General features: G+C 48.7%; 1 protein-coding gene and 1 long non-coding RNA gene across 4 annotated transcripts in view; one reads left to right on the top strand and one right to left on the bottom strand.

Moving 5' to 3' along the window:
* Positions 1 to 4,585: 4,585 nt before the first annotated feature.
* LOC130528721 (uncharacterized) lies at positions 4,586 to 6,405 on the bottom strand. Its single transcript, XR_008951374.1, has 2 exons — positions 6,352 to 6,405; positions 4,586 to 5,593 (listed from the first exon to the last, which is right to left on the bottom strand). It is a non-coding gene; the product is annotated as an uncharacterized LOC130528721 (long non-coding RNA).
* Positions 6,406 to 7,494: 1,089 nt separating this feature from the next.
* The window catches only part of LOC130528435 (desmoplakin-A), a 24,285-nt gene continuing 18,363 nt past the window's right edge, over positions 7,495 to 13,416 (top strand). For 2 of the 3 annotated variants that reach the window (XM_057037799.1, XM_057037797.1), the window contains exons 1-9: positions 7,495 to 7,952; positions 8,878 to 9,007; positions 10,987 to 11,108; positions 11,186 to 11,339; positions 11,885 to 12,010; positions 12,091 to 12,150; positions 12,220 to 12,387; positions 12,465 to 12,569; positions 12,644 to 12,739. In XM_057037799.1, coding sequence (XP_056893779.1) covers positions 7,744 to 7,952; positions 8,878 to 9,007; positions 10,987 to 11,108; positions 11,186 to 11,339; positions 11,885 to 12,010; positions 12,091 to 12,150; positions 12,220 to 12,387; positions 12,465 to 12,569; positions 12,644 to 12,739 — 1,170 coding nt within the window. In that variant the 5' untranslated portion in view covers positions 7,495 to 7,743. The remainder of the gene's footprint in view (positions 7,953 to 8,877; positions 9,008 to 10,986; positions 11,109 to 11,185; positions 11,340 to 11,884; positions 12,011 to 12,090; positions 12,151 to 12,219; positions 12,388 to 12,464; positions 12,570 to 12,643; positions 12,740 to 13,416) is intronic. The other variant, XM_057037800.1, reaches the window with a different exon arrangement.

Raw genomic sequence — 13,416 nt, 5'->3', positions numbered from 1 at the left:
GAGGGGAGGAGGAGAGGAGAGGAGGGGAGAGGAGGGGAGGGGAGGAGGAGGGGAGAGAGAGGAGAGGAGAGGAGAGGAGAGAGAGGAGAGGAGGGGAGGGGAGGAGGAGAGGAGGGGAGGGGAGGGGAGGGCGAGGAGGGGGAGGGGAGGGGAGGGGGAGGAGGAGGAGGAGGAGGAGGAGGAGGAGGAGAGGAGGAGGAGAGGAGAGGAGAGGAGAGGAGAGGAGAGGAAACCATGACCCAGCAGGGTTCCAGCATCCTGGTAATCAGGTGATCATGGTTCTGGACCCCGGCAGCCTCGGCCTATAACAGCATCACTAAGATGTTAACCTAATGATTAGATAATTATTTCTATATATTATATATAATTATTATATAACCTAATGATTAGACGACCCCCTAAGTATGATAGTTTGTCTGTCTATGATCGTAACTGGAACTACAGAATTAACAACAATAAGCTTCATCAAAGAGGAAGGTTTTAAGTCTGATCTTAAAGTAGCGATGGAGTCAGCCTCCCGTACCTGGACAGGGAGCTGGTTCCATAGCAGGGGGGCCTGGACAGGGAGCTGGTTCCATAGCAGGGGGGCCTGGACAGGGAGCTGGTTCCATAGCAGGGGGGCCTGGACAGGGAGCTGGTTCCGTAGCAGGGGGCCTGGACAGGGAGCTGGTTCCATAGCAGGGGGGCCTGGACAGGGAGCTGGTCCGTAGCAGGGGGGCCTGGTAGCTAAATGCTCGGCCCCCATTCTACTCCTAGAAATCTGGGGACCACAAGTAGATCAGCATTCTGAGAGCGGAGCGGTCTATTGGGCTGATAAGGTGTCACTAGCTCCTCCAGGTAGGATGGAGCTAGGCCTCTGAGGACCTGGTAGGTCAGGAGGAGGGTTTTAAAAATTATTCTAAATTTAACGGGCAGCCAATGAAGCGACGCCAGTCCAGGAGTCATGTGACCTCTGTGGTCAATACCTGTCAGAACTCTGGCTGCAGCATTTTGGATCAACTGGAGGCTTCTTAAAGAGTTGTTTGGACACCCTGATAATAAAGAATCACTAGATGTTAATGAGATACCATCTAGAGTGATCATGTGATCTAATCTGTCCCTGAGAGGTTCAGGACCAAACACCATGACCTCAGTTTTTCCTGGGTTAAAGAGGAGGACATTTGAAGACATCCAGGACTTTATGTCTTTAAGACAGGTCTGGAGCTTCACTAACTTCTCTGTCTCCTCTGGTTTCATGGATAAATAGAGCTGAGTGTCATCAGCATACCAATGAACATTGATCCCATGCTGCCGAATAATGTTCCCTAAGGGAAGCATGTACTGTACAATGTACATGTATTAAGGGTTAGGGGTTGAGGGTTGGTTTCAGATTAATTTTAACATTAATATTTTTGACACATCATTATAAGTAAAATTAAAATGTTTGTTTTGTATTTAACAACATTCCTATTAAAAAATTAAACCTCTCCCTCGCCCTCCTGGGCGGTGCCTCCTTCCTCCAGACTCGGGTCCTCTACCAGAGGCCTGGGGGTCTGAGGGTTCTGACCAGGATCCCAGCTGTTCCTGGACTGTGCTCTTCTGGACAGAGATCTCTGATGTGGTTCCTGGTATCTGCTGGAGCATCTACTCATGTTGGGTGTTACTGCCCCTAGTGTCCCGATCACCACTGGGACCACTGTTGCCTTCATACCCCACATTCTCTCCATCTCCTCCTTCAGCCCTCGGTACTTCTCCAGCTTCTGCTGTTCCTCCTTCCTGTTGTTGCTATCACTTGGGATTGCTACATCCATCACCACCACTGTCTTCTGGTGTTTATCCACCACCACTATGTCAGGCTGGTTGGCCACCACCATCTTGTCAGTCTGGATCTGGAAGTCCCACAGGATCTTGGCCTGCTTGTTCTCCACCACTTTTCTCCACCTGGTCCCTGGGACCTCCAGTCCATACTCAGATGTTCCTGTCCACTACACCAGCCACCTGGTTATGCCGCTCCATGTGTGCCTTGCCTGCTAGCATCTTGCACCCTGCTGTGATGTGCTGGACTGTCTCAGGGGCATCTCCACACAGCCTCCACCTGGGGTCTGGTCTGGTCTGGTCTGGTCTGGTCTGGTCTGGTGGACCCTGGCCTCTATTGCTCTGGTGTTCAGGGCCTGTTGTTGTGCAGCCATGAGTAGAGCCTCTGTACCAATGATTGTACAGGTTTCTGCTGTGGTGGCTTGTGTCTACGAGTCTTCACGACACCGAGGAAGTGCTTGTGAGACTTGTGGAATCATGTTCGTCTTTATTGAAGCTCCAGAGAAACACAGTCAAACCACAATGACATGATCAAACATGCTACATAACTGAATTACAAACTAATAAAATCCTCAGGTCACATGACCCCACACAAGAAACGGACGTTTGTATAGTGTATCAAAAATCGTTGGTCTTGAATTTAAAGAGAGTGTGTTGATTAACTCATTGATTAGTTCACCAGGTAGCGATGAGGAAGTGTTTGTTCCACCCACCTGCTGTGAAATTCTTGACATAAAGTTTGTGAGAGTTGCGACCCAGATTGTTACAGATATCATGTGACTCTCTGACAGTCCCTTTCAGTATAGCCCCCCCCCCCCCCCCGTGGCTGTGTTGTCTCCAGACCCCCCAGGAGGAATATCCATGTCACCTGCTGCACAGGTCTGCTTCTATTGCCGTGAGCTGCTTCCACTGCTTCAGAACCACATCAGGGAAGCAGATTCAGCACTGATACCAGGCAGAAAGAGTCGGGATGAAAAGAACACAGCCATGTTGAAACCAGTGCACGGAGCTGCTCACCTTTCCGTGCACACTGACGTCTTTCATCTGTGATGTGAAGTCCCTGCAGGCCATGAATGCATACTTCTCTGCTGCCTTTCCACTCTCAGTATACCCCTCTCTCTCTCTCTCTCTCTCTCTCTCTATCTCTCTCTCTCTCTCTCTCTCTCTCTCTCTCTCTCTCTCTCTCTCTCTCTCTCTCTCAAACAAACACACACACTGTGTGTGTGTTTTCTGGTTTCCGTTTGTGTTGAACCCCACCCTAACCTCAGAGTCCCCATTAGAGCAACTAAATTTTGCATAAGATTTTATGTGCACATGACAAATGAAATAATTTTGACCCGAGAACAAATGGAACAGATTGAACATGAAAGATGTTTACTAGATCTTCCTGCAGAGTGTGAACTTCAACAAAGCAGTTGAATCTTCCAGTCAAGAACCAATTTAACGAAGACTGGATGGAATGTAGTCATGATGCTGTCGGTGGAGCCCTGACTAACCCGAACCCTAACCCTAACCCGCCACACCCTGAGCTGTTATTGTGACTCACCGCCCCTCCTAATGACAGGCAACTTTCCCTTCTAATACACCTTTGACATGACCAGACAGTCCCTCTGAAACTCCTTTCAGAGATGGAGTCCATGTGAGAGCTTCGGCACATGCAGGACACCGTCTGAGTCACTGTTGCGCTGCCGTTAGCGCTGCTAACCCAGACTGTCATGTTTTTACTGAGGATTCATTTAAAGACTCCATCCTTGTGGGCGTGATCATGTGTGTGGTACTTGCTACCTAAAAAATGTGCACTACACAAAAAGAGATGATTCAAAGAGAAGAGGATGAACTGAACAAGCCTTTTGGAGAAGAAGCAAAAGTTCTTCAAGAACCTTCGCCAAGTCCAGGTGCTCACTGAGATCAGCTTTGGACAACCATGACCTGGATGAATGAGAACCTACATGGACATTTATGAGCATGTGAGCCTTTGGTTTGCCCTTACGAAGACAATCTGCTCACTTATTCCTCCTGAAACATGTCCACAAGTCAATAACTGACAACAAATAAAAGTCAGAAACCTCAACATCACAAACAAATTGCAAACATTCCCTCAAAGCTCCCAGAAGAACGAAGAGTTATGCATGTGTTTTATGGCCACAAATCGGCACAAAGCTCTTCTTGTCTGGTCTTCATTCCCTTAGTCCCCTTCATTCCCTTAACCCCTGACCCCTAACCCTAACCCTCTAACCCTAACCCTCGAACCCTAACCCTCTAACCCTAACCCTCTAACCCTAACCCGAACCCTCTAACCCGAACCCGCGAACCCGAACCCCGAACCCCGAACCCCGAACCCGCGAACCCGAACCCCGAACCCGGAACCCGAACCCGCGAACCCGAACCCGCTAACCCGAACCCTAACCCGCGAACCCGAACCCGCTAACCCGAACCCCGAACCCTAACCCGCGAACCCGAACCGCGAACCCGAACCCGCGAACCCTAACCCTAACCCTCTAACCCTAACCCTAACCCTCTAACCCTAACCCTAACCCTCTAACCTAACCTCTAACCCTAACCCTAACCCTCTAACCCTAACCCTTAACCCTAACCCTAACCCTATCCCCTAACCTCTAACCCTAACCCTCTAACCCTAACCCTAACCCTAACCCTAACCCTAACCCTCTAACCCTAACCTCTAACCCTAACCCTCTAACCCTAACCCCTAACCAACCGTAACCCTACTCTAACCCTAACCTTCCATTAGCATTTCATGATTGTGTGCAGCAACTTAAAATACCCAGACAAACACAGTGGTCCACTTCTTTATTTAATGTGGAATATTTCAGATTTGCACCAGAGAAAGATTTTGATGCAGTTTTCAAGTTCAGGACTGAAGTCTCGGTGGAGTCGTCAGAGGAGGCAGAGAAGCAGCCCTGGAATGCTTGTGCATTTCTGTGCAGGCAAAAGCAGGTCCTGAGATGACATTTGCCTCGGGGTTTATGTTGATGGATGAAAAATGAGCAGAGGAAGACAATCGATCAACTTTTAAATGCATTAACGAAGCTCAGCACTAAACCCTGATGGCTGTTCTGACAACCTTTTGCACCCTGTCACACCACTGGAACTGGAAAAGAAGTGGTTCCAGTGGCCGATGTACTGGGAAACATGCCAGACTTTTACTCACACACTCTGCTCACACGACCCCTGTCCGTGGGCACACTCTCGATCTGACTTTATCTTTTCAGGTTTCCATTGATAGGAAAGATGCATCCTTCCAGCAGGAATGTTCAAAAGACATTTTTATAACCAAAATTAAGCGAAAACATTTATTCCTGCTAATAACCCTTTGTACTTCTACATAGGTGTGTCTGCGTGGACGAGATGCACCGGCAGGGGGCGCTGCAGCCTCTGCCCCCCAAAGGTTTGCAGCATCAGTGAGGATTGACAGCAGTAGCTTCACATTATTGTGGGAATTATTGTGAGTGGTAATTTGTGATCACATCAATGACAACACGGTGATTCTGCGAGAAAAGGTGAAGAACTAAAAACGCTCCTGATAAAGTGGCATCTTTGTATATTTGCTGTGTGTGTTTGGGCAGAGCTCCATCCAGGTTTCTGTCTGTAAACCGAAGAAGAGCTGGCGGACCGGTTTTTCCGCTGCGCCCCACCCAAAGGCTGCAGGCGCGTGTTTGAACGGCGTGGGAATGCTTTTAAAATGGAGAAGTTAATAATGAGCCGAGGATGAGGCCACTGCTCGACATCAGTCTGGTGGATCATCATCATCATCATCATCATCATCATCATCGCTAACCCTCTAACCCTAACCCTAACCCCCTAACCCTCTAACCCAGGGGTCGGCAACCCAACATGTTGGAAGAGCCATATTGGACCAAAAAAACAAGAAACAAATCTGTCTGGAGACGCAAAAAATTAAAAGCCTTATATAAGGCTTCTAATAAAGGCAACACATGCTGTAAGTGTCTATATTAGCTGTATTAGCCTACTTTCCAAATGATCAGTAGGCTACAAATACATAATGAGCATTCAAGATTAAATGTTTATTTTCCCTGCACCGCATCTTGGAGAGGATGACGCACCATGTGGCCACTCTGCTGTAAAATGACGCTTTAAGTTTAACTTCCATTATAATGAGATGTTGAAATTAAATATTTATTATACACATTTATACAGCATTGGAAAACTTTAAGAATGTTAATGTTTGCCACGTTTTTCCTCCTACAGAAATTATATTAAAACAATTTCCATTTTCATATTTTTGAAAAAGCTCCAGGGAGCCACTAGGGCGGCGCTAAAGAGCCGCATGCGGCTCCAGAGCCGCGAGTTGCCGACCCCTGCTCTAACCCTAACCTCCTAACCCTCTAACCCTAACCCTCTAACCCTAACCCTCTAACCCTAACCCTGACCCTCTAACCCTAACCCTAACCCCCTAACCCTCTAACCCTAACCTCCTAACCCTCACCCTCTAACCCTAACCCTCTAACCCTAACCCGGACCCTCTAACCCTAACCCTCTAACCCTCTAACCCTAACCCTTTAACACTAATCCTTTAACCTAACCCCTAACCCTCTAACCCTAACCCTTTAACACTAATCCTTTAACCCTAACCCTTTAACCCTAATCCTTTAACCCTAACCCTAACCCTAACCCTAACCCTAACCCTGACCCCCGAACCCGCGAACCCTAACCCGCGAACCCGAACCCGAACCCGCGAACCCGAACCCCCGAACCCGGGAACCCGGGAACCCGAACCCGGAACACGAAGCCGGAACCCGAACCCGCGAACCCGCGAACCCGAACCCGGGAACACGAAGCCGGGAACCCGAACCCGCGAACCCGAACCCGCGAACCCGCGAACCCTAACCCGGGAACACGAAGCCGGGAACCCGAACCCGCGAACCCGAACCCGGGAACCCGAACCCGCGAACCCGAACCCGCTAACCCTCTAACCCGAACCCTTTAACACTAACCCTCTAACCCTAACCCTCTAACCCTCTAACCCTAACCCTTTAACACTAATCCTTTAACCCTAACCCTTAACCCTAATCCTTTAACCCTAACCCTAACCCTAACCCCCTAACCCTAACCCTAACCTCTAACCCTAACCCTGACCCTCTAACCCTAACCCTAACCCTTTAACCCTAACCCTTAACACTAATCCTTTAACCCTAACCCTAACCCTTTAACCCTAACCCTAACCCTCTTACCCTAACCCTGACCCTCTAACCCTAACCCTTTAACACTAATCCTTTAACCTAACCCCTAACCCTTAACCCTAACCCTCTTACCCTAACCCTGACCCTCTAACCCTAACCCTTTAACACTAATCCTTAACCCTAACCCTTAACCCTAACCCTTTAACCCTACCCTAACCCTTTAACCCTAACCCTTTAACCCTAACCCTTTAACACTAATCCTTTAACCCTAACCCTTTAACCCTAACTCTTTAACCCTAACCCTTTAACCCTAACCCTAACCCTCTAACCCTAACCCTAACCCCAAGAAGAAAAGGCGCCCTGGTTGACTTGGTTCTCACTAGTGGCTTCATTGACAATGTTGCTATTGTGGGAAATGTTTCGGAACGTTGAGTGGACACGGCTCAGGTTGCTCTGATGGACCCTTTACCAGATTCCTGAAGCCCCCAGGGAGCCTTTGTGGAGCACATTCCTTCATCTGTAGAATCCTGCAACATTTACACGCTGAAGGACTTCGGAAAAGTCTGACCTTTTGGTTTTCTCAATACTTTGTGTTGGGGAAAAGAAATGAAAGAGGCGTGAAAGCCGCTGGCGCGCCTCCAGCTGATTGGATGGGAGTGGCACCGGAAGGCTTTCTTGGTCTGTGGTGGAGGCGGGTGTCCACACCCAAACACAAAAGCCCGACCCCCCTCCACCCTCTTGCTCCACTCTGCACCTGAAGCGTCGGGGTGCAGGACAGAACAGCGTCAGGATGAGTCTGTACGGTTCCCAAAAGTGTCTGGACATTGGACACAGGGTGGGCTCCAAGCCTGACCTGACGGGAGGGGGCAGCCATCTTTACACGCGCAGCGAGTTCGTGCACGGAGCCGGTGACGGATACGACCCGTACCTGGACGGATACACCTACACCGTCACCACCAGGTCCGCTGGCGGTGGTGCCGCGGCGGGGGGTGGAATGAGGTAAAATCCACGTTTTCTTGGCTCACACCTGTTACCTGAGTCTGCAACAGAAACGAATCAAGGACTCCCCCGGGAGGCGTTTTTATCCGCGTCTCGGTTTCTTTGCTGCGCAACAGAAAAGCAGCTCGAACATTTTCTATGACAGGTGAACTCGAGGATTGTGCTGACAGGGTTAGGTTAGGTTAGGTTAGGTTAGGTTAGGTAACCCTAACCTGCCGTGCACAAGCTCAGTAGTAGTTTTTATTGTCCGTTTTTATTGAGGAAGACTACAAATTGTAAAACAGTTTCTTCTCTGCACAGTAGCCCCCCCCCCCCCCCGCTCACCTGCAAAAGGAAGCTAAATAATTCAGGGTTAAATGCTGGTTGCAAGTTGATGGTTGACTGATCGGTAGTTGGTTATTGCAGCATTGACATAGAGGAACCTGGGAAATGGGCTCTTCTCTTCATGTGCTGCAGTGAAGTTTTACATCACTTTAACTTTAGATTAAATATCAAAGCCGGTGATTAATTGCAAGTTGAATTTTTGTGGGCGGTACCTGGTAGCAGAACCAGTGGTGAAGCTGTCAGGGTGGCGGAGCACACTGGTTTTAAACTGGTTAAAGATAAAAAACAACCCAAACACTCACTGAACCAGTTCAACCTGTGTAAATTACTAAAAATTATGCTGACTAATTATGCTATTATACTAATTATGCCTTAGTTCCATGGTTGTTAACCTTCTGGTTTAACATTTCAAAATGTAAATTTGCCTTCTTCAAACTCCTTTTGAAGGATTTTACCTCCAATGTTTTTGGGGGGTTTTTCTGCCTCGGTGGAGGTCGGAAGTCTGGACTTGTTGTCAAGACGAGGGTGGATCTGGTGTAACATCTGTACATCTCCATTTCTATCTATTTCATTTACATTTGTATTTATTTTGAAACGAGAGGGAGAGAATCCGACTCTCCTCTGATGCTGTCTGCAGTGCCGCCACCCTCAGCAGCATCCACCAGCGAGCCAAGATGCTGCAGGTCCAGTGTCAGGACTGCCTGAAGAAAGCTGAGCTGGCCCTCCAGTCTGTGAGTCAGACCCCTAAACCCTAACCTCTAACCCTAACCCTCCAGTCTGTGAGTCAGACCCCTAAACCCTAACCTCTAACCCTAACCCTCCAGTCTGTGAGTCCTCACCTTTCCTTCACAGAGAAACAGCAGCTCTTTGAAAAAAGGGAGGAATGCAGACTGAACGCATCGTCTTTGACTGTTGCATCAGCAAATATTCCCTCAGCTTCACATGACTGTCAAAAGTATTTCATCACCAGAATCTGTCATATTTGGCGTGTCAGACTAACCCTACCCTAACCCGAACCCTCTAACCCTAACCCTCTAACCCTCTAACCCTAACCCTCTCACCCTAACCTCTAACCCCTAACCCGAACCCTCTAACCCTAACCCTAACCCAAACCCCCTAACCCTACCCTAACCCTCTAACCCTAACCCTCTAACCCTCTAACCCTAACCCTAACCGAACCCTCTAACCCTAACCCTAACCCGAACCCCCTAACCCTAACCCTCTAACCCTAACCCTAATCCTCTAACCCTAACCCTCTAACCTAACCCTCTAACCCTAACCCCTAACCCTAACCCTAACCGTATCCTAACCTTAACCCTCTAACCCTAACCCTCTAACCCTAAACCTAACCCTCTAACCCTAACCGTATCCTAACCCTCACCCTCTAACCCTAACCCTAACCGTATCCTAACCCTAACCCTCTAACCCTAAACCTAACCCTCTAACCCTAACCGTATCCTAACCCTAAACCTAACCTCTAACCCTAACCCTCCAGTCTGTGAGTCAGACCCCTAACCCTAACCCTAACCCTAACCCGAACCCCCTAACCCTAACCCTCCAGTCTGTGAGTCCTCACCTTTCCTTCACAGAGAAACAGCAGCTCTTTGAAAAAAGGAGGAATGCAGACTGAACGCATCGTCTTTGACTGTTGCATCAGCAAATATTCCCTCAGCTTCACATGACTGTCAAAAGTATTTCATCACCAGAATCTGTCATATTTGGCGTGTCAGACTAACCCTACCCTAACCCGAACCCTCTAACCCTAACCCTCTAACCCTCTAACCCTAACCCTCTCACCCTAACCTTAACCCCTAACCCGAACCCTCTAACCCTAACCCTAACCCAAACCCCCTAACCCTACCCTAACCCTCTAACCCTAACCCTCTAACCCTCTAACCCTAACCCTAACCCGAACCCTCTAACCCTAACCCTAACCCGAACCCCCTAACCCTAACCCTCTAACCCTAACCCTAATCCTCTAACCCTAACCCTCTAACCCTAACCCTCTAACCCTAACCCTAACCCTAACCCTAACCGTATCCTAACCTTAACCCTCTAACCCTAACCCTCTAACCGTCTAACCCCTAACCCTCTAACCCTAACCGTATCCTAACCCTCACCCTCTAACCCTAACCCTAACCGTATCCTAACCCCTAACCCTCTAACCCTAACCTAACCCTCTAACCCTCTAACCCTAACCGTATCCTAACCCTAAACCTAACCCTCTAACCCTAACCCTCTAACCCTCTAACCCTAACCTCTAACCCTAACCGTATCCTAACCCTAACCCTCTAACCCTAACCCTCTAACCCTAACCGTATCCTAACCCTCACCCTCTAACCCTAACCTTAACCCTAACCCTCTGGTGCCACTCAATGTGACATCATGTCACCCGGAGCAACAGTAGAAGCTTTTAAACTCATTTTAAGAGGGAAAAGAATTGATCAATGTGAAGCTGATCTATTTGGATGTTGAAATCATCACTTTGCTCGATTTATTGAAAAAGTCTCATAAAGCATTGAAATAGCAACACGTTGAGACAAGCTTCAGTTAGCATGATAGCATGTTAATGAAAGAGTAGCACAACACTCACCTGCGCTCTTTATTTTCTGTTTCCATATGAGCCAAGTGTCTCCTCCTCCCTGCTGATGCCCGTCTAATAAAGTTGTGGACCTCTGGTGTCTCCGGACATTTTGTTTGTGTCCTGCAGGGTGGCGCCGCCGGTGATGCGGAGGGCTACATGGTGATGGCTAAAGACACCATTGAGCAGATGAAGAGTCTGGCTGTCGACCTGAGACAGCAGGGACATCCCAATGAAAACCTCGTCAGGACGTGAGGAGGACTCTTCTTTCCGTTGCTCTTCTGCTCATGATTGATTGACGGATCCTGACATTTCTGGAGTGTGGCAGGTTGGAGATATGCAAGGACCAGCTGAAGGGGGTCCATCAGGCAATCACAGGCACCCTCCACAGGAGGAGGAGCACCAAGGGGAGCAGTGGGGCGTCCTGGGACGATCCTGGACGGAGCTTCCAGGACGCCATGAGCTGGATCGCACAGCAAAAGGTCTCTACACACGTGACGTCATATCACAGGAATCTTGATTTGATTCATTGTAAGGTTCACTTGGCCTGATTTGATGTCACCCTAACCCTAAATGCCACTAATCCTGAATCAGAGGTTAAAAAATAAAAAATAAAGATGGGATCTACGGGTCACATGGAGGCGGGGTCGCGTCCATCCAGCTGTGGCGTGGATGCAGGTCACCTGCTGCAAAGAGGAGTTTTTGGTGTTGGGGGTGCGGCTTCGTTGAAATGCCAGTGAACATGAGAGTTTGTCTAATAAGCATCAGTTTTCCTGCAGTTAGGAGAGGAAAGACGGAATGTTTGGGGGGGTTGGAAAGTGGGAAATCACTGCTGACTAAAGGAAAAAACTCAACCTTTTGTGAGTCATCTATCTTTAAATCTGACCTTTTCTTCTGATCCCGAAGATGAATATCTCCATCGAATCTTCTTTTACCTTTCTTCCAATAATTGCCCCTGTGTGTACTGCCCCCTACTGGTGGCACAAGTCATGATCTTTCATTGAAAATGTTTCCTGTGACGCTGCAGCGCCTGATCGAAACGGCGTCCTGGGGAGAGGACCCTACAGCCATCGAGCAGCAGCTCCTCAGCCATCAAAGGTTCCACAAGTCCATCCAGAGGAGCGCCGAGGTGGACCGAGCTAGAGAAGAACTGGTGAGCTGTGTGGTGGCGGATGTCCCTATTCCACCTCTGGACAGTTGTGATCTCATCCTGCCTGATTTTTCTGCTTGCAGATGAAAAAGGGAGACCGAGGAAATCTTTACGCGCTGGATCAAGAACTGGACAGTTTGAAGGTAAACCAGCATCAGGTCCTGAATCTGCTCCTGAATTTCAAACGTTCTGGTTTCTTCTGTGACCTGCAGAAAATGTCTTTCGGACGGACTCAGCAGCTTCAGGAGCTCCAGCAGATCATGGAGGAGATGTCTAAAGAGATCATGTGGGTGAATGAAAAGGAGGAGGTGGAGCTGGTGTTTGACTGGGGAGACAAGAACGTGGACCGGTACATCCCTCAGAAGCAGGAGAGCTACTCTGTGAGTGGAACTGAGGACCACTGGTTCTGCTGACGCTCGCATTCCTAATTTTAGCTTCATTTTTTCTGTGGGAACAGAAGTTGATGAGTGATCTGGAGGTCAAAGAGAAAGACCTAAACAAGCTGAAGGCCAAAGCCGACATACTGTTGAAGAGCAACCACCCAGCTTCAGACAAGATCGAGGTCCGGGAACGTGAGAAGGTTGTGAGCAACACCATCATGGGGAGTCTGAGTGTGACTTTCTTCTGTTTTACCAGGCTTACAGGGACACTCTGCAGACTCAGTGGAGCTGGCTGCTCCAGATCACCAAGTGTATCGACATCCATCTGAAAGAGAACGCAGCGTACAACCAGGTGACAGGAAGGAGCACAGATGAGGCCGCACGGGTCTGAACCCTAACCCTGTTAGCTCAGTGCTAACCTTAACCCTAACCCTGTTAGCTCAGTGCTAACCTTTAACCCTAACCCTGTTAGCTCAGTGCTAACCTTTAACCCTAACCCTGTTAGCTCAGTGCTAACCTTTAACCCTAACCTGTTAGCTCAGTGCTAACCTTAACCCTAACCTTTAACCCTAACCTGTTAGCTCAGTGCTAACCTTTAACCCTAACCCTAACCCTGTTAGCTCAGTGCTAACGTTTAACCCTAACCCTGTTAGCTCAGTGCTAACCTTTAACCCTAACCCTGTTAGCTCAGTGCTAACCTTTAACCCTAACCCTGTTAGCTCAGTGCTAACCTTTAACCCTAACCTTTAACCCTAACCCTGTTAGCTCAGTGCTAACCTTTAACCCTAACCCTAACCCTGTTAGCTCAGTGCTAACGTTTAACGTGCTAACCCTAAGAGAACAGAAACTTCCCTCAGTTGTTAATCTATTTATCAATATTGTGGTTGGTTAAAGTCAAATACGGCGCTATCAACTGTTCCCAACCCTGGCCTAACTGTTCCCAACCCTTACCTAACTGTTCCCAACCCCTGGCCTAACTGTTCCCAACCCTAACTGTTCCCAACCCTGACCTAACTGTTCCCAACCCCC

This window comes from Takifugu flavidus, chromosome 7, assembly GCF_003711565.1.
Source record: "Takifugu flavidus isolate HTHZ2018 chromosome 7, ASM371156v2, whole genome shotgun sequence".
In the NCBI taxonomy this organism is placed as follows: domain Eukaryota; kingdom Metazoa; phylum Chordata; class Actinopteri; order Tetraodontiformes; family Tetraodontidae; genus Takifugu; species Takifugu flavidus.
This window is presented reverse-complemented; position numbering and strand designations above follow the sequence as displayed.